This window comes from Jatropha curcas, chromosome 10, assembly GCF_041381405.1.
Source record: "Jatropha curcas cultivar XTBG-Jc1 chromosome 10, XTBG_Jcur_1.0, whole genome shotgun sequence".
Taxonomy (NCBI): Eukaryota; Viridiplantae; Streptophyta; class Magnoliopsida; order Malpighiales; family Euphorbiaceae; genus Jatropha; species Jatropha curcas.
In genome coordinates, this window is record NC_143160.1 from 8,339,063 (window position 1) to 8,363,823 (window position 24,761).

The window sequence follows — 24,761 nt, forward strand, 5'->3', positions numbered from 1 at the left end:
AAAACTGTTGAATCATATTATAATGAAGTGGACAATTTTACATCTAATACATACCTTACATAATATTTTTCAAATCGAATGGAGGCCATAAAAAACAAATTGAAATTTTGTTTCCAATGAATCGGACCAAAATTTACATATGAATCGAACCAACTGAATTAAACCAGTTGGTTTAGTTTTTTTTTTTTTTTATCCATGTTTATCATTTCGATTCAGTTTGAAGCCTAATTGATGAATTTTTATATAATCGACTCATACCGAGTAACAAATTCAGTTCAAACCCAACAAATCTCTCTTGGACACCTGACCGAACCGAAATTGGTCGGTGGTTTTGCTCACCCCTAGAGGCAGATGGATCAGCTTACAAGTTGCAATGCAAGGAATTGCGCATGAAACGCACCATTTTCCTTTTCCGTCAAAAACTCCTGCTTTTTCTCTAAAAGTTGAATCGGAAATGAATAACCAGATCCCTCGTCGATGTGGATTCTAATTTGAAATCCAGGTGGGGAAATTTCTCAGCGCGCTATGACGGAGAAACAGCTGATCGTTGCCGTTGAAGGCTCCGCTGCCATGGGGCCCTTCTGGCAAAGCATCCTTTCTGATTACCTTGAAAAGATCATCAGGTACTGTTTGTTTGCTTGCTTGTTTGCTATAGTGTTTTAAAAAAAAAAAAAAACTTCTTATTTACTTTTTGTGCCATTAGGGCTTGTTTTTTTCAAATAACCTACTGAATTTTGTTCAATTCAGCGTTGGCGTTTCCTTGTGTAGTTAACAAACATTGTGGATATGTTAATTATTAGTTGCCTCGTTTTTGGCTGGTATTTGATCCCTGAACCACTACCTAAGATGACTAAAAGGCTGAAACTAAATGGATTAATATTTCTTTTTAAATTATTGGCGCAGTAAAAATAATTTAAAATTGTCAAATTTTGAATTGTGCATTGTTGAATCTCTCCCCTCTTGGTTACCATTTTCAATCAACACCAAAAAGGAAAAGAATCACTGAGAGGGGGGAAAAAGGCTTAAATATGCATCAAACAAACTGGCCAAATAGCCAAATCCCACATCTTTGATGCCGCTTAAGCTTCCATTATGTAGCTTCTGCTCTATCTTAAAGTATATATATGAAGAAGTAAGTTGAAATTTAAGTTCTATGATTCTAAAACGGTAAGATCAAGAGTGGAGGGAATGAAGGTGTCCTAGAATAGGCATCAAGCAGATCGAATGCATTGATGATAAATTGTGTATCTATAATGCATAACATTGGTGCAGTGCATGATGCAGTTTCCTCTTCTTTTCGTAATTTTGAAAAATTCTGAATTCATGGATTTATAATACATGAAAAGATCTTGTATCGCAAGATTATAAGTTTTTTGAGATGTGTTTGGGAAATCTTGTATCTTGGTTTGTACCAAGGTCTCGCAAGATTATAATCCTTGCTCACTTTGTGCAGGTCTTTTGTTGGTAGTGACTTGACTGGGCAGGTTAGTTTGTTTTCAACTTGATGAATTTATTGCAATCTCAATCTTGTGATTGAAATCATAATTTAATAAAGAATCAAACAGGAGACATGAATGGCAAATTGTAAATCACTTCCCATGGAATACTTCATTAGATTTAATAATATTGTGCATCTCAAAGCAGGCTTTCTTTTTGTCCCTAAAACTTCTTTTGTTGCCGTAGCATCTGCTGAATATCCAGTTACTTATGTACTAGAAACATTTATGTCATGGATTTTGGACCCAATGCTAAAGGTACTTTCTTTGAGAGGTAAAGCAACAAGGTCTAACGAACCTAAATGAACAACTTACATGAGCTAGGCTCACTTGTTATATTCGAAAAGCCTATTGTGTAGGGATAAGGCATGGAGGAACCAGCTCCTTGAATGATTTCTGCCTGCTTGTTGTTTCACTTTTCTTCACTTTGTTATATGTGATCTGTGTCACTAGTACAAGCTTTTAATTTCAGCAGGCCTTACCATGTTGAATAGAATTTATGTTCTTTAAACGGGTAAATTTTTTTTACTTCCTTTTTGAATTTTCTTTTATGTTTTTCACATCATTGGCTTTGAGGCAATAGATTGCTTCTAATTTTCTTTAAGAATTCAACTAACAATTACAATTATAATTTGTATGCAATTCCTTAGGATGAAGCATTAGGAGTGAAGTATGATTCACTTAGCATTTTGATGTATGTTTAAAGTGGCAGCTTGTATATTGACGCATATTGAATCATCAGTTGCTTCCCACACAAGAATTTGTTCATCATGTCAAGTACCTATTATATGCTCCTCTGTAATGATACTTGCCTATGATGTTCATGTTGTAACTAATGTACCTATGATTAAGTAAGCTGATCTCCTTTTGCAAGTATATTGTTCTTAAATCTAGGAGTGAGCAAATGGTTGTTTTGGTTTCAAACTGAACTGACGCGGAAAAAGCCAAACCAAAGTTTTACAAATGAAACTGACTCGATCCGGAGTTTATGTCTGAACTGAATCGGCTTGGCTTGGTCGGTTCAGTCGGTTTTTAACGTATTTTTGGGTCGATTCGATTTTAAGCTTGACCAATTATTTTTGCAAAACTGAGCCAGAACCAAAGGAAGTTCTGGTTCAAACCATTTAAAATGACAACCGATTTTCTTTGCGAGTAAACTGAATAGTGTCAGTTCGGTTTGAAATTTTTCTTACCCCTACTGAAATCTCTATTATTAAATTCACTTTTGAAATGAGAGCACAACCTTTTGTGGAGAGAGCCTTGTGTGTGTTGGTAAACTACATTGTTTCTACGTTTCTAGTTGTAGTTAAGGAAACTTTTAAAAATTAAGGGCGACATTGCCTTCCTTTAACAATAATGCAAATGGTTTTGTTCAAGGAAGTACCAAGAATTGAAAATAGAGTATTCTGCTTTTGTTACATAATATGATGTGGTAATGCAAATATTTTATGATGCTTTTGTTGCATTTTAAAGTTTGGTGCTTATATTTTGCCTGTTCAAATTCCTGTGCACATTTTTCTTGTTGTGTTTGCAATATAAATCTTGAGCTCGTGCAATTCTTTCTAATTTAGTAATTTCTTTTCCATTAGATTTTATAAGAACCAGCTTTCTCATGGCTTACAGTGAGTCTTAAATAATTAGCATTATAGATGGGAACTTGTTGGCTTTTCCTAGTTTTTCATCCTCCTAGTTTAAGCAAGACTTGGTTTGAACCTTTGGTCTTTCTCAGTAGGCATGTTTGATTGAAATAACATTTACTTTGAGAGTTTTTTTTATGTTAATCACGAGATGTGTGCAATTACTTAGATGGAACAGTTCCTTTGAGCTTCTGTTACAGTTGATGTTTTTATGGTCTTTTATGTCAATTAGAGACTTTATAACCATCTTTTTTTATGTAACTTCTTTCAAAATTTGTATCATTTACCTTGCTTATTATTGGCTCCTATGTGTTTAATAGTTTGTGTCTGTGTATATAATTTTCTTTTTATGAAACACAGAAGCCTGCAACTTCTACTGTTGAGCTCTCACTCGTCACATTTTATGCTCATGGATCTTATTCTGGTACGTCTTTTGCTTGATCTTCTCATTCACCATATCAAATTTATTGATCAGTTGATGATTGTATTGCTTTTGTTATCAACGACTATTTTTTGAGGAATAAAATATGAAGATGCATGTCTGCTGGCATTCCTTTTCAATCTTCACTTAAATTATTTGTTTGGCCTCTCAAGGTTATGTAGAGCTTGCTGAACTAAGATTTCCTTTCCTTCATTTAGAATTTTAGTACTAAAAAGATTTTGTGAAACTGGTTTCTTTTTTGTGATTTTGGATTTTTAGTTGAAATCAGAATTCTAACAACTTAATGTCTGAATAACAACATATGCTTAATGTTTGTAAAATCCATCTTCCTTTAAGTTCTGTCCTTGCTTGGTTCCTAGTTTAATTTTTTCCCATACATGCTCCACATAATCACTACAATTTTGAACACTCTTAATCTGTTTTTTGAAAAGTTAGATAGCAAAAGTAAAATCTACAGATACCTGAACTTATTTTAACAATACTGTAAACTTGGATTGCGCTGGGCTTGCAATATGCTGGATACCTGTGATTTTACCTTTATGTTCCAGATTAGTGTGAAATTTAATCTTGATGCTTCTCTATAATACCAATACCACACTTGGTTAACTAACAAAGATACCATTCTCATTGTCATCATTCTTTATCTAGCTTGCCTAGTGCAACGAAGTGGCTGGACAAGGGACATTGATATCTTTCTACAATGGTTATCTTGTATTCCTTTTGCTGGTGGTGGCTTCAATGATGCTGCAATTGCAGAAGGGCTTTCTGAAGCATTAATGGTAGTGTTTGTATTCTAAATTTTCAATTTTAAGTTCTTACCTCTTTTATTTCAAAAAAAAAAAAAAAAAAAAAAAAAAAAAACTATCTTCCTATGATAATTGCAGTAAGCTTTTGCAATTTCTTTGCTTGATTTTCTCTTGCTTTAAAGGTTGAAAGGTCAAGTCTACTACTAAACTAACTATGATCTCAATCTAGAGTATGTCAATTGTTTAATTTCTTTCCACTTGGTATATAAGTGCATCTATAGAAAGGTCTAATGCCATTAATTCCTTAAGCATTTTTCCACAAATCAACCTGAAATTTAACCTTCGTCTTCTTCACTCCTGTTATGTCCTCAATTTTCCTTTCGTGCATTTGTTCATCTATACCAGACCTGGACAATTACCTATATCAGCTTGTGCTAGTGTATTAACTGATCCCACTATTGCAATAAATTTACCATATCTAACCAGCCTGAAATGTAATGCCATGCCAAAATCCCTTAAAACTGCCATTACATTATTTAAGTCCCCGTTTTAGACTTGTTCCATGTAGAACTTTCATATTGAACCTTATCTCTCCTCTTACCTATCTCTTCTCTTACTACCGTTGTCATTGTACATAAATTTTCTTCACTGATTATTCTTCAAAATTTACCTCTGTTTTCTTAGGAATACAAGAAAAAGATTATTCAAGATATACATATTTGTTGGGGATATGCCTTGAAACCATCACTTTGCAGCTTTTCCTCATTTTCAAACTTTGATGCCCACTTGTACTGTGGTCCTGTTTTACCTTGATTGTCTTAGATAATTGTTGAAAAGGTAAAAATCTTAGTTCCTTTAGTTCTAAAGACTTCTTCTTCTTGAGTGGCAGTGTTGTGTAGAACATCTTTCTTTCCTCTTTTTTAGGCAGTACAATCGTACAATACATCTTCTTCTTTGTCTTTTGGGTTCAATATATAGTTTTATCTTCTTCTGTGATATAGAATGGCAATTAGCCTCCAGTACAATTTTTCTGTTCCACTTCTTAAGCTTGAAAAAACATTGTTTTGGACATTGCAAGGAGGATGTTGCAAGTTGCCTGCTAGATTAGCAGTGGAATCACTCTTAATTAATGTGTCAGACTTTATTGTTTTCCCTTGACACTTATATAAGTTTATAACTTTATTTGAACAGTTGTTAACTTTATTGAGGATTCTTTTGCTGAAGGTTTCTATATTCTGTCTGTATGACAAATTTATTGGATTTCAGCCAAATATAACAAAAATCTATCACAGTATATCTACTAAAAAAAGGGGTGACCCACTACACGAAGCATCGCACATGATGTATCTATTAATTTGAGAAGATATTTTGAACAACTTGTGAGCTCCTTGGTTGTCATTTTCTTGCCTCTTGCATGAAATGTAATTGATACATGGTTCAGGAAAGAGCTCTAAAGTTATTTGGTTTTTGCACTTGCTGCTTTTACTTATTGACTGTAAAGTTGCTTTGGGCTTGGTGCAAAGGATTTACCTACAGGCGATGAGTTAGATATAATAACTTGATTATTTAAGTGCAGAGGATATTCTCAGTTTTATTTTTTGATTCCTTCAGATGTTCCCTTTTGCTCCAAATGCAAGCCAAGCTCAACAGAATACAGATGCACAAAGGCATTGTGTTCTTGTTGCTGCAAGTAACCCTCATTCGTTGCCAACACCAGTCTACCGACCGCAAATACAAAATTTGGAGCAGAGTGAAAATATTGATCTGCAAACAGAAAGTCGTCTATCTGATGCTGAGACAGTTGCTAAATCATTTCCCCAGGTTTTCTTCTTTTTTATTTATTTATTTATATTGTAATCCTTGCTGATCTACTACTACTGACATCTTCCTTGTTCTCTTTCTTGAATGTTGCTTGTTATTTGGTCGCTAACCCCAAGTTTGCATTGCAGTGCTCTGTTTCTCTATCTGTCATTTGTCCAAAACAGCTTCTGAAACTCAGAGCAATCTACAATGCAGTAAGAATCTAATTTTACTTGATCTTTCTCTTTAGTTAATCTTTACTCTGCAATATACATCAAAGCTTTTGTACTGTTGTCAACATCTCAATTGGACTTATCTTTGTTCATCCATATCTTCTGGCTCGATTAACATTTAATGTGACTGCAAATTTGAGGATTCAGGTTTTATAATTTTGGGGCACTGTGATAACAGATGCTCATACAGATGAAAGCAACAACTAAATTGTTTATCTGTCTTTGAACAATGGGGCTCGTTAAAAGGAGAAAAGAGAGGAGGGGACAAACAGTGCCCTAGCATTGCAAATAATGATGCTATTATATTCACTTCTTATTTATGAAATTTTACAAGCATTATTCTCATTGGTGACTAGACATTCTAATCATGCATTACTTTGTTAATGCAGGGAAAGCGCAATACCAGAGTAGCAGATCCGACAGTTGACAATGTTAAAAATCCTCATTTTCTTGTTCTAATCTCTGAGAACTTCATGGAGGCTCGTACTGCTTTAACTCGTCCTGGAGTTTCAAATCTTTCTGCTAATCAGAGTCCTGTGAAAATGGATGTTTCTTCAGTTCCTTCTGTTGCAGGGCCACCTCCACCCTCAATATCATCAGGTTGTTTATGCAGTTGTAATTTCTTCTTGATTATGAGTGTGATTGACTTTCTGCATGATTTCTTCTATCCTATGAAACACATTTGATTGCTAGTTGTAGGTTCATGAGATAACTCCCAACATTATATACGTGCTTTGATTTTCTGCCTTGTTGAATACTTTCATTTTAAATTTTAGTGAATGGATCTATCATGAACCGACCACCAATTTCTGTTGGAAATGTCCCCACTGCAACTGTAAAAATTGTAAGTTTTTTAATTTTCTTGTCCTAAGAGAAAAATGGTTGCTTTTATAATTTTATTGCTATTATGGATTATGACTTGGTTATAATTTCATAATCTTATGTCCAGGAACCAACTACTGTAACTTCTATGGCACCTGGACCTGTTTTTTCACATATTCCATCTGCACGCCCTGCTACTCAAGCAGTTCCAAGTCTGCAGACTTCTTCACCGCCTACGACTAGTCAAGAAATGATGACGAATGGTGAAAATGTGCCAGAACTGAAACCTACAGTCAGTGGGATGCCGCAGTCTGTACGTCCTGTGCCTCCTGGTGCGGCAAATGTTAGCATACTGAATAATCTCTCTCAAGCACGCCAAGTGATGAACTCTGCTGCCTTAACTGGAGGATCTTCGATTGCTCTCCCATCAATGAATCAAACTCCTGTGGCCATGCACATGTCTAATATGATATCCAGTGGAATGGCAACTTCTGTGCCTGCTGCTCAAACTGTCTTCTCATCAGGACAGCCTGGTATTACTTCAATGACAGGATCAGGCACTCTTACAGGAACTTCGCAAATTGCACCAAACTCTGGTCTTGGTTCATTTGCTTCTTCAACTTCTAACATATCTGGAAATTCAAATCTGGGGATTTCACAGCCAATGGCTAACCTTCAAGGAGGTGTTAGCATGGGTCAATCTGTGTCAGGCATGAGTCAAGGAAATCTCTCAGGAGGACAAATGGTACAAAGTGTAATTGGCATGAACCAGAACGTGATGAATGGTCTTGGTCCATCTGGTGTCTCCTCTGGAACCAGCACTATGATTCCAACTCCCGGAATGCCGCAACAAGCACAAACAGGAATGCAATCGCTTGGTGTGAACAACAACTCAGCAGCTAATATGCCATTGTCACAGCAAACAACGAGTGCTTTGCAATCAGCACAATCCAAATATGTCAAAGTCTGGGAAGTAAGTCAGAGTTTTGTTAAAGATTTAAGATAGATTTGCGAACTTCAGATTGCAATGTTTTAACTTTCTATCCTCAAAGTCAAAAGTCCTTACTGCTAGAAAGAAATAACTTCTTGAAATATAGAGGGATTTCAAGAATATGCAAGCTAAAAGTTCAATATAATTGTGTGCATGCGCCAAACCACCTAATAAAATGGCTAAGGAATTATATATTTTCCATATAAGGAGAGAAAAACTTAGAATCCTCAATCCTCCTTTGTCCCATATCAGCCAAAAAGAACAAATTGTGTCGTTTAAGATGAGCATAATTCCCTTGAACATGATACCCTAAAGCTAGTAGAAAAATGTTTGCCAGGGCACTGCTTAAAATAACTTCATCGAGTTAAGACCATGCTTACACAACCTTAGCTTTTCCCTTCCCCAGTGTGCTCCAATTAATTGCAGATGCACTTGGTAGTTTGTTATGGGTTATATTACTCATTAATTTTTGCCAAGTAGGAAACTAATCAGAATATCTGTTTCCTTGATAGTAGTGCCTCAACAATTCCCCTTGGCTAGGAAAAGGTAAGGACCTAAAATGCAGTGGGCCAATTTGAGAATGTCTATCCACTATCTGGTAGATTTGTCTTCTATTGATTAATAGTCAATAGCCTTTTTACATGAGATGTCATTGGAATTATCGATTGTAACTTCCTGTTTAAAAGTTTTCATCAGTTGTTGGTCAAGAGTTTAAAACTAATAACCTCTTCATTACTGCACCCGTTGTAATTGTGAAATAATTCTTTTTGATCATTGAAAATGACTGCAGGGAAATTTGTCTGGACAACGTCAAGGGCAACCTGTCTTTATCACCAGATTGGAAGTATGTTAAACTCCTGAAAACATTCATGCAAATATGCCATCATGATTATACTTATTGCATACTGCTTCATGTCTACTTCTCAAAATTAATGTACTTCAGCATTCTTTTTTTCTCCATGCATGAACCTTACTCCTTATTTCTTTGTTGCAGGGTTATAGGAATGCTTCAGCTTCTGAATCGTAAGTTTTTAGGATTATAGAATAACATCTATAGAAAATAACCTTTGTAGAAATTTTGTTCTTAAGATTCTGTTACAGCTCAGATTTTTCAATGTTAATAATTGAGATCAATATGTGCAAGTTATCTTTCATTGACTACAAAAACACGTATATTAAAGTTGTTTATTCTGTTTTGTCTTATTTGCTCCCCTGTGAGTTAGGAACTACTTATTTGTCTTATCACTGTGAAAAGAACTATACTTGAAGCAGCTGTAAGATTAAGAAATTAGTAGAGAAATTATTTGATGTTGAATATGGGTTTTATGTTATATTTCTTGGACCATTAGGCAAGGTGCTGAATATGGTTAGCTGTCCAAGCATCAGACTCTGTTTGGGGAATATTTTGTAACATTTAGGACTCAGAAGTGTCCAGCATCCTTTCCCTTTTCCATATGCAAGTTTCAGACACTAGTAATTCAAGATTAAAAGAAGAGTCTTGGTGATGTAGGTTTTATGAATGTGTTGTCTCAAGCAATCATGTTTGCGTGAGTGCACCTTCGCTGGCTTTAGGTTTGAAAATACCCTGAATCCAAGGTTCATCTGTAATGTAGACTTTTAAAATGTAATAGATCAGGTTCTATCTATTAATATTGCTAGAATGAAATTATGTGGTAAACAAAATAAAATCAAATTCTTTTTTAGATTAACCTTCTGTTTACCAATAGTTATTTGTATAAACTTTATAGTCTTATTAATGATTCCCAGTTGTTTATTGTCAATTATGTAGAACTATGCAGATAGCTAGGAACCTAATGGATGTACTATTTTCTCTGGTTCAGAAATATTGGAGTTCTCGTAATCCATTTTCTGTAGCTTAAGTTGGGATGGTATATTGCTGGTATGTCATTCTTATACCATCTTTCATTCCATTGCTTAATGGACCCCCTAATAATTTGTCAATTCTACAATGGGTATTTTTCATGATACTAAATTCACCTTGAAGTTGAAAAGGGAAGTTCTATAAGACTCTGATTGGACTAGTTATGTTGTATCACGATGAATGTTGGGTTGTAAAGAAACATGTCCATGGAATAAGCATGGCGAAATTGAATGTGCTAAGATGCGTATGTGGAAATATATTGCAGTTGTGGGGAGGTGGAAACCCAGCCATTGAGGATGACTTCTACAAGAGATAATTAACATAGTCTGTATCCAATATGGATTGCTAGATGCACAAATCTACGGTGTGAAGAAGATGGGAGATACATTAGGATCACATGGTGAAAATCACCTTGATTATTATTGTTGTAATGGTTAGACACGGTGACCTGAATAAAGTGTATCATGTATCCTTGTACACCATGCACTCATCTTTCCAAGTGCCATAATGAAAAAGAGTTGCCAGGTTCTTTCTATATTATGTTTGTGTCCCCCTTGACGTGGATTCTGGTTAAACTGTTTTGGTTCTTTGTGGCAAGTGAATGCAAAAGGCAAACTATTTCTGTGCATCGAGAATAAATCAAACGGTTGATGAGTTCTCTCGTGCCCTTGTCAGGCTTGCAGCAAACTGGCCACCAACAATGCAGATAGTTCGGCTCATTTCTCAGGACCACATGAATAACAAGTAAGCACTGTTTGGAAAAATTTATTCTTGTCTATCTTGCATTATTTATTCAGTGGCATGTCTATTATTTGTCATATTTCTGATCCTTCCCAATTTTCTTTTATTTTGATATAGGCAGTATGTTGGGAAGGCAGATTTTCTAGTATTTCGGGCAATGAATCAGCATGGATTTCTTGGCCAACTGCAAGAAAAGAAGCTTGTAAGTTGCCCAAATGCTTAGATTGCTTGTTACTCTCCTGGAGCTAAGCAGTAATTAATTTCTTTGAATCTGATATTTGCATTTTTTCAAAAAAAATATTGTTTCATGCCATCATTCAATTTTGCATTCTATGGTCATCATTAACTATTTGATTTTTATGAATGGATTTGCAAATATAACATTCTTACAATTCTTCAAAAGTCACTTATAGTTTAGTGAAGGATAGCATCACAAACAATAAGTACTTTTTGTGTGATATTAGTGTTACATATGTTGCACAGAAACGGAAATGAAGAAATGTGAAAACGATATTGGGAAACAACATTTAAAATATAATTTTCACATGGAAACAATATTTTATACCGGGAAACGGACATGCAAAATGTTTCCAAAATACAGAAACACCCATGGCCAGGAGTTTTCGTGCATCATAAGTGTTAAACATAAGTAGATTGGTGGAGCATCGCATTGAGGAATAGGCTTTGCTAGATTTCACATATTCAGTCAATGAAGGGATCCAAATTTTTTAATTTCATGTCCCAGGCAACTGTTCCAATGAGCTGTACTGCTTTCGTCCGCCTTCTTTTTCTCCTCTTTGTTATTTCTCTTTGAAAGCACTCACATAAGTACTTTGGCTTATATTTTCTTATGTGGAGATGAAGAGTGCTGGTCATGGTTCTAGGAACTTGTCTGCTGTGACTAACAAAATAATGAGGCTTGGACAAGAATTTTTTCCAATTGCCAATCTGCTCAAAGCCTACCATTTTGTTCTTTGGGTATGGACTTTGTATCATGAACTTCCGACAACTAGACCTTGCCTGGAGTCGAATATATATATAATGCTTTTTTATATAAATATCTTTTTAAAAAATAAAAATAAAAATTGCACAATTTAATACCAAAATAAACAAATTATAGTATATAATAAGATGGAGCCCAAGCCTAACCCAGCTATGCTTGGCTATTTGGAGGGCTTGGCTGTGATTTATGTAAACCTGGGTCCAAGTTTGAGCTAGCCAATGTGCATGTCTAGGGATGATCAAGAGTAGTAGTTATGCAAAGGCATGGTCTGATGTCTCCCACTGATAGTTGCACAATTTTGTTCTTATTTTTACTAGGTATTCTAACCAGATTAGATTTTTAAATTCTACTTGAGCGAGAATGCTTGGAACAAACCAAGTCTTTTTGGGGTTTGAAGACCCGTGTTACCTAAAACATGGGGTACACCTTTGTTCTATGTTTCCCAAATGTCGTAACCAAATGCAATACATACGCATTTCCAAACACCAAGGTTAACGAATCCAATCAATCGGTTATATAAAGGAGAAAGAAGCTGCAAATCAAATAAAACACAGAAAAGGGAGAAGAACGGCAGCATTGGGAAGGAGAAGAAGTAAACAAAACGAGACAAATAAGTTGTTTTAATCAAATAGGATACTTGGGGTCTTCTAGCTATTAGCGGTCAGCCTATTAATAGGATTTTAAATTTACTAAATAGTAAAATACCTTAATATATTAAAATTTAAAAACCTGAAAATAGTGGATTAATTAATTGTTAGAATTGTACAATTTAAATTTCTATGTTTTTCTTGGACTTGCTTTTATTTTGTAGGCTTTTAATTTGGAATTATGGATTGTGAACTGGGTTTAAATCTTTTATGAAAATTTAGACCATATAATTAGAGTTATTATTTCTTTTTATTTTTTTATTTGAATCTACATATATATTTTGAGTTAGTTTAAACCTAATAAAATATCTGCTTTGAATTATATTATTTCTCATGCATATAATGCAATGCAAAATCAACTAAGTCTTGTACCATACTGCGGCCCCATATAGTGTAGTAAGTTTATCCCTCCATATAACGAATTTACTAAGTGCCATACCCTGTACCATTTACCATGGTGAACCACAAATCAGGTAACACTGGTAGAGACATCCTGTTCCTTTATCACTCTGGTGTAAATATGCTTATCTAGTCAACAGAGTTGTATTAGAAGATCTAATTTGTTCTTGTAATATGCTATTAGTTCCGCAGTTAATTTACTATTGAAATAATTTAGGTTAATCATCACAATTGCAATTTTGGTCAAAACCTCTGAGAATAACTATTTGTAGCCACAAGTTCCATTATGAGGTGCAGGCAATTCCCTCTGGGTGTCTTATTGATTTTGATAATCATGCAACTAAGTACGGAAATGGTGATCAAAATTAGTTGTTTCTGCAGTTTTAGCCAAAGTTTGACTATCAGACGGTTAACCATTAAACTTCTGCTATTGTCCCTACAGTGTTACAACTTAAGTTTTACTCGCTGTGGAAGCAGCCATAATTGGCTTTGATAATTTTGTGTGAAGTTTCAAATAAGTTCTACTAGCGGTTTCATGAATTTCTTTTGTTTCTAGTTTTAGTTATTTCAAGAGTATTTCCTATTGATTGCAAAATCCTAAACTTATATATATTATTGGGTGGACTTATCTGACTTTGAACATCATTTGTAATTTCCCTAGTGTGCAGTCATCCAGTTGCCATCACAGACGTTGCTGCTTTCTGTTTCGGACAAAGCTTGCCGCTTGATAGGGATGCTTTTTCCTGGGGTAAAATTTTCTTCACTTTGCTCAATTTATGCACTGTAGGAATTTATTTTTGTCTCAGTTTTACCTTTTTCAATGCGTTTCATCTTTATTATAAGCAAGTTTTTGAGCCTTTAAAACATCCAGTCAGTGAATCAGCCATTTTAATTAACCTGAATGTTTGCATAAATGCAGGATATGGTTGTGTTTAAGCCTCAAATACCCAGTCAGCAGCAGCAACAGCAACAAATGCAACAACAGCAGCAACAGCAACAAATGCAACAACAGCATCACCAGCAGATGCAATCGCAGCAGCATCAACAGCTACAACAACAACAGCACCCGCAGCTTCAACAGCAGCAGCAACTTCCGCAGCTGCAGCAGCAGCAGCAGCTTCCACAAATGCAACATCAGCAGCAGCATCCCAGTCAGTTGCAGCAACAGCAACAACTCTCTCAGCTTCAACAACAGCAGCAACTTCAGCAGCAGCAACAGCAGCAGCTTCCACCACTACAGCAGCAGCAGCAACAACAACTTCCGCAGCAACAACAAATGGTCGGGACAGGGATGGCTCAAGCTTATGTTCAAGGTCCAGGTCGGTCACAGTTAGTTTCTCAGGGACATGTTTCATCACAAGGTCCGACAAACTTGCCCGGAGGTGGCTTTATGGGTTAGTAAGAACAATAAATTAGAGTGGAACCAGAATGCATCAACTGTAATAAAAAAACAAATAGCAATGATGAAAAAAGAAATTCTAGATTAGCAATTATATCGCCTTTTGGCCTCTTGGACTAGTAGCTTTATCCGCAGCTTAAAATATGCTTACATGTAAAAATATGTATCTTATTGAATTAAGCCAGCCCTTTGACCATATATCAGTACATGCCTTGTGAACATGGTCATTCAGAGCCTATTATTTGGTTATGTGGTTTACATTTTGCTGCTAATACTATTGAAACCTACAACTTAATTTGGAGTTGCTCTCTTATGCATCATGTATAGTTGATAAACATGATTACATTCTTCACTCGAATTGTAGCCGACGAGAGATAGGATTTTTCTTAAATTAAAGTTTTTTTCCTCGTGAAGGTCATGTTCGGCAACAACGTTTCACATTTTGTCTGGATGATTTAATTAATTATGACATTCAGCAGTATAAAATTTATTATAACGTTTAAAGTTTGAGGCAGTGTTTATGAAACATTATCCTCCTAAAGTGTAGTGTTTTATAAATTTTGTATGGTAGATGTTTATGCCTATCATTTGTCTTTGCCTTGTTCTTCGCTGTTATAATATATGTTTATGTTATTTTTTGTCGTTTTATATTAAACAGTATTTTTACGGAACACTTTTATTCTTAATCGCAATGTAAACAACTAATCATTAATAGCTAATATTTACATCAGTTAGATAGCAATTATAACAATTAAATTGCAGAACAGGGCCGAAGCAGATATCGAGAACTCTTATCCTTTATGGTTTTCTAAAAGCATTTGCATTTAGAGGTTTGGAAGATAAAAAATCATTTTCATTCTACTCCAACAAAGTAACACCTCTAGTCTATCGGCTACGATTCTAAGTGGCAAGAATTTGTTGGGATAGTGACTCCAAAGCTCCTGTAAAAGACAATCATCATCATGACATCATAATTAAGGCTGCTGCAAGAAAAAAAAAAAAATGGGAGTTTCTAGGTTGGAGTACAAAGGTGGACCCTATTTACACGTGATTCCTATGAATGCCCACCAGGTTACAGTTTTAAACTTTTAATCCCATAACTAATCATGCTTAAGTGATAATAACTAATGTTAAAATATGATTCTTACGCAACTAAGATTTGGCTTAGTTGTATTGGAATCATCTTTGACCTTCAAAATTAATTTTAAACGTTCAAAATCAAAACTAACAAAAGAAATGTTGAACATTAGATAAATCTCACAAAACGATTAAATTCATTAAAGGATTCGTTTATTCAAACTCTTTATCTTCATATTGACGCTCCATAGAATATAAATGAATTTAAGATATAAAATTTATTATAAATAAAAATTTTTCAAATAATGATGGTTAGATTAGTGATATATATTTCGAAGTGAATTTTATATATATAATGAGTTTGAAATCTAAATACAAAGAACTGCTTAAGGGTTGTTCATCCAATTAATGAATGAGGTTTTTTTGTCTAACAAAAGAAAAAAGAGTTTAGTCAATTAGATTTAAACTAAATTATTCGCACTGGATCGGTCTATTAAAGCATAAAGTGTTTGTAGCGAATATTTATTATATTTATGAGGATCAAATCCTCGATTTCATATAAAAAAAAAAAGTATCCAACAACTCATCTTAATACGATAGATTAAAACGATACTTCTACCGATATCAAATATAATGATATCATGAAAGTGATTCATACCGGAAGTAAATTAGGTGCCATTGACATTATTAAATTTTGGAGAAAATAGAAATGGTGTATCTTTTTCCTTGGAAATGGTATAGTGGAGTGGTAGTAGAAAGTGCTAAATCATGGTCTGGCACTTCATAAAGCTAATGTTATCAGTGTAATGATTCAAATCAGTACCAACCAACAAAAACTTCCCATCATTGGCTCAATTCTACAATTTCCGCAATCCTACGAATAAGAATGTGTTCTTTTTTTTCGGTTCAAAGAAAAAAAAAAAAAAAAAGAAAAGAAAGAATGGGTTCTTTTTATTCAAAGAGGAAATTCCCATGAATACATTCTTATAATTGGTCTATATTCATAACTCTCTTTCTTGATCATTATTATGATTAATTATTATTTTTTGGTCAACTTAAAAGCATAGAGATTAATTATTATTTTTTTCTCTAGGAAAGTTGAAGGATATATTCTCAGCTTAATGATGCTCTAATGTTATTGATGAGGAAGGAAAACTTTCATTTTTACCTATTAACCTGCATTCATAACACAATTCTCTATACATGCTTAATTAAGAAGTCAAAAATGAACATCTAAGGAGATTTATTCTATTAATGAGGACAGAAATTATTGGCTTTCGATGATCAGAGATTAGTTCTGTTTGGAAAATATTTTAGAGTTATTAGAAATAATTTTTCTGAATGTATCAAATTAATGTGAAAAAATTTTACATTTAAAATCGTTCAATAAGAAATCTTAATCTTAACGCATGTCAAGAGAATCTTTCAGATGAATTTCCGTCTATTTAGCAATTGAACTATTAACCATTAATAAAGAATATTTAAATAACACAATAAATAGATCATTGTTCTAAACAATGACTAATTAGGGTAATTCTGTTAGGTTACTACTGATTTTTATCATCGATATTTTAAACAAAGAAAATATTAACTGTTTGTTAATATTAAATGCCAGAAACCCATTAATTATGCAAAAGAAGATTCTCCATTTCAAATTGTCTCTCTCCCTTTCCTCTTTTCTCTTTTTATTTTTTTTATTTTTTTTCATTTTTTATTTTTTATTATTTATATTGTAATCCTGGCTGATCTACTAGTACTGACATCTCCTTGTTCTCTTTCTTGAACGTTGCTTGTTATTTGGTCGCTAACCCCTAGTTTGCATTGCAGTCTTCTGTTTCTCTATCTGTCATTTGTCCAGAACAGCTTCTGAAACTGAGAGCAATCTACAGTGCAGTAAGAATCTAATTTTACTTGATCTTTCTCTTTAGTTAATCTTTAAGAATCTAATTTTACTTGATCTTTCTCTTTAGTTAATCTTTACTCTGCAATATACATCAAAGCCTTTGTACTGTTGTCAGCATCTCAATTGGACTTATCTTTGTTCATCCATATCTTCTGGCTCGATTAACATTTAATGTGACTGCAAATTTGAGGATTCAGGTTTTATAATTTTGGGGCACTGTGATAACAGATGCTCATACAGATGAAAGCAACAACTAAATTGTTTATCTGCCTCTGAACAATGGGGCTCGTTAAAAGGAGAAAAGAGAGGAGGGGACAAACGGTGCCCTAGCATTGCAAATAATGATGCTATTATATTCACTTCTTATTTATGAAACAGGACTGCAATCGCTTGGTGTGAATAACAACTCAGCAGCTAATATGCCATTGTCACAGCAAACAACGAGGGCTTTGCAATCCGCACAATCCAAATATGTCAAAGTCTGGGAAGTAAGTCAGAGTTTTGTTAAAGATTTAAGATAGATTTGCGAACTTCTGATTGCAATGTTTTAACTTTCTATCCTCAAAGTCAAAAGTCCTTACTGCTAGAAAGAAATAACTTCTTGAAATATAGAGGGATTTGAAGAATATGGAAGCTAAAGGTTCAATATAATCGTGTGCACGCGCCAAACCACCTAATAAAATGGCTAAGGAATTATATATTTTCCATATAAGGAGAGAAAAACTTAGAATCCTCAATCCTCCTTTGTCCCATATCAGCCAAAAAGAACAAATTGTGTCGTTTAAGATGAGCATAATTCCCTTGAACTTGATACCCTAAAGCTAGTAGAAAAATGTTTGCCAGGGCACTGCTTAAAATAACTTCATCAAGTTAAGAGCATGCTTACACAACCTTAGCTTTTCCCTTCCCCAGTGTGCTCCAATTAATTGCAGAGGCACTTGGTAGTTTGTTATGGGTTATGTTACTCATTAATTTTTGCCAAGTAGGAAACTAATCAGAATATCTGTTTCCTTGATAGTAGTGCCTCAACAATTCCCCTTGGCTAGGAAAAGGTAAGGACCTAAAATGCAGTGGGCCAATTTGAGAATGTCTAAACTGTATCCACTATCTGGTAGATTTGTCTTCTATTGATTAATAGTCAATAGCCTTTTTACATGAGATGTCATTGGAATTATCGATTGTAACTTCCTGTTTAAAAGTTTTCATCAGTTGTTGGTCAAGAGTTTAAAACTAATAACCTCTTCATTACTGCACGCGTTGTAATTGTGAAATAATTCTTTTCGATCATTGAAAATGACTGCAGGGAAATTGGTCTGGGCAACGTCAAGGGCAACCTGTCTTTATCACCAGATTGGAAGTATGTTAAACTCCTGAAAACATTCATGCAAATATGCCATCATGATTATACTTATTGCATACTGCTTCATGTCTACTTCTCAAAATTACTGTTCCATGTACGTCGGCATTCTTTTTTTCTCTACACATGAACCTTACTCCTTATTTATTTGTTGCAGGGTTATAGGAATGCTTCAGCTTCTGAATCGTAAGTTTTTAGGATTATAGAATAACATCTATAGAAAATAACCTTTGCGGAAATTTTGTGCTTAAGATTCTGTTACAGCCCAAATTTTTCAATGTTAATAATTGAGATCTATATGTACAAGTTATCTTTGACTGACTACAAAAACACATATATCAAAGTTTTTTATTCTGTTTTGTCTTATTTGCTCCCTTGTGAGTTAGGAACTACTTATTTGTCTTATCACTGTGAAAAGGACTATACTTGAAGCAGCTGTAGGATTAAGAAATTAGCAGGGAAATTATTTGATGTGGAATTTGGGTTTTATGTTATATTTCTTGGACCATTAGGCAAGGTGCTGAATATGGTTAGCTGTCCAAGCATCAGACTCTGTTTGGGGAATATTTTGTAACATTTAGGACTCAGAAGTGTCCAGCATCCTTTCCCTTTTCCATATGCAAGTTTTAGACACTAGTAATTCAAGATTAAAAGAAGAGTCTTGATGATGTAGGTTTTATGAATGTGTTGTCTCAAGCAATCATGTTTGCATGAGTGCACCTTCGCTGGCTTTAGGTTTGAAAATACCCTGAATCCAAGGTTCATCTGTAATGTAGACTTTTAAAATGTAATAGATCAGGTTCTATCTATTAATGTTGCTAGAATGAAATTATGTGGTAAACAAAATAAAATCAAATTCTTTTTTAGATTAAGCTTCTGTTTACCAATAGTTATTTGTATAAACTTTATAGTCCTATTAATGATTCCTAGTTGTTTATTGTCAATTATGTAGAACTATGCAGATAGCTAGGAACATAATGGATGTACTATTTTCTCTGGTTAAGAAACATTGGAGTTCTCGTAATCCATTTTCTGTAGCTTAAGTTGGGATGGTATATTGCTGGTATGTCATTCTTATACAATCTTTCATTCCATTGCTTAATGGACCCCCTTAATAATTTGTCAATTCTGCAATGGGTGTTTTTCATGATACTAAATTCACCTTGAAGTTGAAAAGGGAAGTTCTATAAGACTATGATTGGATTAGTTATGTTGCATCACGATGAATGTTGGGTTGTAAAGAAACATGTCCATGGAATGAGCATGGCGAAATTTAATGTGCTAAGATGCGTATGTGGAAAAATATTGCACTTGTGGGGAGGTGGAAACCCAACCACTGAGGATGACTTCTGCAAGAGACAATTAACATAGTCTGTATCCAATATGGATTGGTAGATGCACAAATCTATGGTGTGAAGAAGATGGGAGATACATTAAGGATCACATGGTGAAAATCACCTTTATTGTTATTGTTGTAATGATTAGACACGGTGACCTGAATAAAGTGTATCATGTATCTTGTACACCATGCACCCATCTTTCCAAGTGCCATAATGAAAAAGAGTTGCCAGGTTCTTTCTGTATTATGTTTGTGTCCCCCTTGACGTGGATTCTGGTTAAACTGTTTTGGTTCTTTGTGGCAAGTGAATGCAAAAGGCAAACTATTTCCGTGCATCGAGAATAAATCAAACGGTTGATGAGTTCTCTCGTGCCCTTCTCAGGCTTGCAGCAAACTGGCCACCAACAATGCAAATAGTTCGGCTCATTTCTCAGGACCACATGAATAACAAGTAAGCACTGTTCGGAAAAATTTATTCTTGTCTATCTTGCATTATTTATTCAGTGGCATGTCTATTGTTTGTCATATTTCTGATCCTTCCCAATTTGCTTTTATTTTGATATAGGCAGTATGTTGGGAAGGCAGATTTTCTAGTATTTCGGGCAATGGATCAGCATGGATTTCTTGGCCAACTGCAAGAAAAGAAGCTTGTAAGTTGCCCAAATGCTTAGATTGCTTGTTACTCTCCTGGAGCTAAGCAGTAATTAATTTCTTTGAATCTGATATTCGCATTTTTTCAAAAAAAATATTGTTTCATGCCATCATTCAATTTTGCATTCTATGGTCATCATTAACTATTTGATTTTTATGAATGGATTTGCAAATATAACATTCTTACAATTCTTCAAAAGTCACTTATAGTTTAGTGAAGGATAGCATCACAAACAATAAGTACTTTTTGTGTGATATTAGTGTTACATATGTTGCACAGAAACGGAAATGAAGAAATGTGAAAACGATATTGGGAAACAACATTTAAAATATAATTTTCACATGGAAACAATATTTTATACCGGGAAACGGACATGCAAAATGTTTCCAAAATACAGAAACACTCATGGCCAGGAGTTTTCGTGCATCATAAGTGTTTCAATTAAGTAGATTGGTGGAGCATCGCATTGAGGAATAGGCTTTGCTAGATTTCACATATTCAGTCAATGAAGGGATCCAAATTTTTTAATTTCATGTCCCAGGCAACTGTTCCAATGACCTGTACTGCTTTCGTCGGCCTTCTTTTTCTCCTCTTTGTTATTTCTCTTTGAAAGCACTCACATAAGTACTTCGGCTTATATTGTCTTATGTGGAGATGAAGAGTGGTGGTCATGGTTCTAGGAACTTGTCTGCTGTGACTAACAAAATAATGAGGCTTGGACAAGAATTTTTTCCAATTGCCAATCTGCTCAAAGCCTACCATTTTGTTCTTTGGGTATGGACTTTGTATCATGAACTTCCCACAACTAGACCTTGCCTGGAGTCGAATATATATATAATGCCTTTTTATATAAATATCTTTTTAAAAAATAAAAATAAAAATTGCACAATTTAATACCAACATGAACAAATTATAGTATATAATAAGATGGAGCCCAAGCCTAACCCAGCTATGCTTGGCTATTTGGAGGGCTTGGCTGTGATTTATGTAAACCTGGATCCAAGTTTGAGCTAGCCAATGTGCATGTCTAGGGATGATCAAGAGTAGTAGTTATGCAAAGGCATGGTCTGATGTCTCCCACTGATAGTTGCACAATTTTGTTCTTATTTTTACTAGGTATTCTAACCAGATTAGATTTTTAAATTCTACTTGAGCGAGAATGCTTGGAACAAACCAAGTCTTTTTGGGGTGTAAAGACCAGTGTTACCTAAAACATGGGGTACACCTTTGTTCTATGTTTCCCAAATGTCGTACCCAAATGCAATACATACGCATTTCCAAACACCAATGTTAACGAATCCAATCAATCGGTTATATAAAGGAGAAAGAAGCTGCAAATCAAATAAAACACAGAAAAGGGAGAAGAACGGCAGCATTGGGAAGGACAAGAAGTGAACAAAACGAGAAAAATAAGTTGTTTTGATCAAATAGGATACTTAGGGTCTTCTAGCTATTAGCGGTCAGCCTATAATAGGATTTTAAATTTAGTAAATAGTAAAGTACCTGAATATATTAAAATTTAAAAACCTGAAAATAGTGGATTAATTAATTGTTAGAATCGTACAATTTAAATTTCTATGTTTTTCTTGGACTTGCATTTATTTTGTAGGCTTTTAATTTGGAATTTTGGATTGTGAACTGGATTTAAATCTTTTATGAAAATTTAGATCATATAATTAGAATTATTATTTCTTTTTATTTTTTTATTTGAATCTACATATATATTTTGAGTTACTTTAAACCTAATAAAATATCTGTTTTGAATTATATTATTTCTCATGCATATAATGCAATGCAAAATCAACTAAGTCTTGTACCATACTGCGGCCCCATATAGTGTATTGACTAAGTTTATCCCTCCATATAACGAATTTACTAAGTGCCATGCCCCGTACCATTTACCATGGTGAACCACAAATCAGGTAACACTGGTAGAGACATCCTGTTCCTTTATCACTCTGGTGTAAATATGCTTATCAAGTCAACAGAGTTGTATGAGAAGATCTAATTTGTTCTTGTAATATGCTATTAGTTCCGCAATTAATTTAGTATTGAAATAATCTAGGTTAATCATCACAATTGCAATTGGTCAAAACCTCTGAGAATAACTATTTGTAGCCACAAGTTCCATTATGAGGTGCAGGCAATTCCCTCTGGGTGTCTTATTGATTTTGATAATGATGCAACTAAGTATGGAAATGGTGATCAAAATTAGTTGTTTCTGCAGTTTTAGCCAAAGTTTGACTATCAGACGGTTAACCATTAAACTTCTGCTATAGTTCCTACAATGTTACAACTTGAGTTTTACTCGCTGTGGAAGCAGCCATAATTGGCTTTGATAATTTTGTGTAAAGTTTCAAATAAGTTCTACTAGCGGTTTCATGAATTTCTTTTGTTTCTAGTTTTAGTTACTTCAAGAGTATTTCCTATTGATTGCAAAATCCTAAACTTATATATATTATTGGGTGGACTTATCTGACTTTGAACATCATTTGTAATTTCCCTAGTGTGCAGTCATCCAGTTGCCATCACAGACATTGCTGCTTTCTGTTTCGGACAACGCTTGCCGCTTGATAGGGATGCTTTTTCCTGGGGTAAAATTTTCTTCACTTCGCTCAATTTATGCACCGTAGGAATTTTTTTGTCTCAGTTTTACCTTTTTCAATGCGTTTCATCTTTATTATAAGCAAGTTTTTGAGCCTGTAAAACATCCAGTCAGTGAATCAGCCATTTTAATTAACCTGAATGTTTGCATAAATCCAGGATATGGTAGTGTTTTAAGCCTCAAATACCCAGTCAGCAGCAGCAACAGCAACAAATGCAACAACAGCATCACCAGCAGATGTTGTAGCTGACGAGAGATAGGGTTTAACTTAAATTAAAGGTTTTTTCCTTGTGAATGTCATGTTCGGCAACAACGTTTGGCATTTTGTGTGGATGATTTAATTAATTATGACATTCGGTAATATAACATTTATTATAACGTTTAAAATTTGAGGCAGTGTTTACGAAATATTATCCTCCTAACGTATAGTGTTTTATAAATTTTGTATGATGATGTTTATGCAGATTACTTGTCTTTACTTTGTTTTTCACTGTTATAATATATATTCATGTTATTTTTTGTCGCTTTATATTAAACAGTTATTTTTACCGAATATTTTTATTCTTAATCGCTACTTAAATAATTAGTCAGTAATAGTTATTATATCAATTAAATTGCAGAACAGGGCGAAGCAGATATATGAGAACTTTTATCCTTTATGGTTTTCTAAAAGCATTTGCATTTAGAGGTTTGGAAGATGAAAAATCATTTTCATTCTACTCCAACAAAGTAACACCTCTAGTCTATCAGCTATGATTCTAAGTTGCAAGAATTTGTTGGGATAGTGACTCCAAAGCTCCTGTAAAAGACAATCATCATCATGACATCATAATTAAGGCTGCTGCAAGAAAAAAAATAAATAAATGGGAGTTTCTAGGTTGGAGTACAAAGGTGGACCCTGTTTACACATGATTCCTATGAATGCCCACCAGGTTACAGTTTTAAACTTTCAATCCCCTAACTAATTATGCTTAAGTGATAATAACTAATGTTAAAATATGATTCTTACGCAACTAAGATTTGGCTTAGTTGTATTGGAATCATCTTTGACCTTCAAAATTAATTTTAAACGTTCAAAATCAAAACTAACAAAAGAAATGTTAAACATTAGATAAATCTCACAAACCGATTAAATTCATTAAAGATTCGTTTATTCAAACTCTCTATTTTCATATTGATGATCAATAGAATATAAATGAATGTAAGATATAAGATTTATTATAAATAAAAATTTTTCAAATAAAGATGGTTAGATTAGTGATATATATTTCGAAGTGAATTTTATATATAATGAGTTTGAAATCTAAATATAAAGAACTACTTAAGGGTTGTTCATCCAATTAATGAATGAGATTTTTCCATCTAACAAAAGAAAAAAGAGTTCAGTCAATTAGATTTAAACTAAATTATATTCGCACTAGATCGGTCTATTAAAGCATAAAGTGTCTGTAGCGAATATTTATTCTATCTATGAGGATTAAATCATCGATTTCATATAAGATAAAAAGTATCGAACAACTCATCTCAATGCATTAGATTGAAACGATACTTCTAATGATATCAAATATAATGATATTATGGAAGTAATTT

At 34.0% G+C, this 24,761-nt stretch overlaps 2 protein-coding genes across 2 annotated transcripts; both read left to right on the forward strand.

Annotated features, from left to right (window-relative positions):
* The first annotated feature begins 293 nt into the window (after nucleotides 1-293).
* LOC105641990 (mediator of RNA polymerase II transcription subunit 25) lies at nucleotides 294-14,539 on the forward strand. Its single transcript, XM_089715762.1, has 15 exons — nucleotides 294-623; nucleotides 1,454-1,484; nucleotides 3,494-3,557; nucleotides 4,224-4,354; nucleotides 5,933-6,142; nucleotides 6,271-6,336; nucleotides 6,744-6,954; nucleotides 7,131-7,198; nucleotides 7,304-8,149; nucleotides 8,958-9,011; nucleotides 9,162-9,190; nucleotides 10,725-10,793; nucleotides 10,908-10,992; nucleotides 13,501-13,587; nucleotides 13,759-14,539. Exons 1-15 carry the CDS (start codon nucleotides 526-528, stop codon nucleotides 14,236-14,238), a joined length of 2,529 nt encoding a protein of 842 aa, XP_089571888.1. The 5' UTR covers nucleotides 294-525; the 3' UTR covers nucleotides 14,239-14,539.
* A 2,429-nt stretch (nucleotides 14,540-16,968) lies between these two features.
* LOC110008597 (mediator of RNA polymerase II transcription subunit 25) lies at nucleotides 16,969-23,634 on the forward strand. The gene is made up of 8 exons (XM_012226652.4): nucleotides 16,969-17,208; nucleotides 17,597-17,706; nucleotides 18,522-18,575; nucleotides 18,733-18,761; nucleotides 20,297-20,365; nucleotides 20,480-20,564; nucleotides 23,074-23,160; nucleotides 23,330-23,634. Exons 2-8 carry the CDS (start codon nucleotides 17,638-17,640, stop codon nucleotides 23,345-23,347), a joined length of 411 nt encoding a protein of 136 aa, XP_012082042.1. The 5' UTR covers nucleotides 16,969-17,208; nucleotides 17,597-17,637; the 3' UTR covers nucleotides 23,348-23,634.
* Nucleotides 23,635-24,761: the final 1,127 nt, after the last annotated feature.

Excerpts from the sequence above, each read along its gene's own strand:
- LOC105641990 (XM_089715762.1), top strand. The coding sequence starts at position 526 with ATGACGGAGAAACAGCTGATCGTTGCCGTTGAAGGCTCCGCTGCCATG. Across the intron at positions 6,143-6,270 it reads TTGCTAAATCATTTCCCCAG|TGCTCTGTTTCTCTATCTGT; the intron begins GTTTTCTTCTTT and ends TTTGCATTGCAG. Across the intron at positions 6,955-7,130 it reads TCCACCCTCAATATCATCAG|TGAATGGATCTATCATGAAC; the intron begins GTTGTTTATGCA and ends TTTAAATTTTAG.
- LOC110008597 (XM_012226652.4), top strand. The coding sequence starts at position 17,638 with ATGCCATTGTCACAGCAAACAACGAGGGCTTTGCAATCCGCACAATCC. Across the intron at positions 18,762-20,296 it reads AATGCTTCAGCTTCTGAATC|GCTTGCAGCAAACTGGCCAC; the intron begins GTAAGTTTTTAG and ends TGCCCTTCTCAG. Across the intron at positions 20,565-23,073 it reads AACTGCAAGAAAAGAAGCTT|TGTGCAGTCATCCAGTTGCC; the intron begins GTAAGTTGCCCA and ends TAATTTCCCTAG.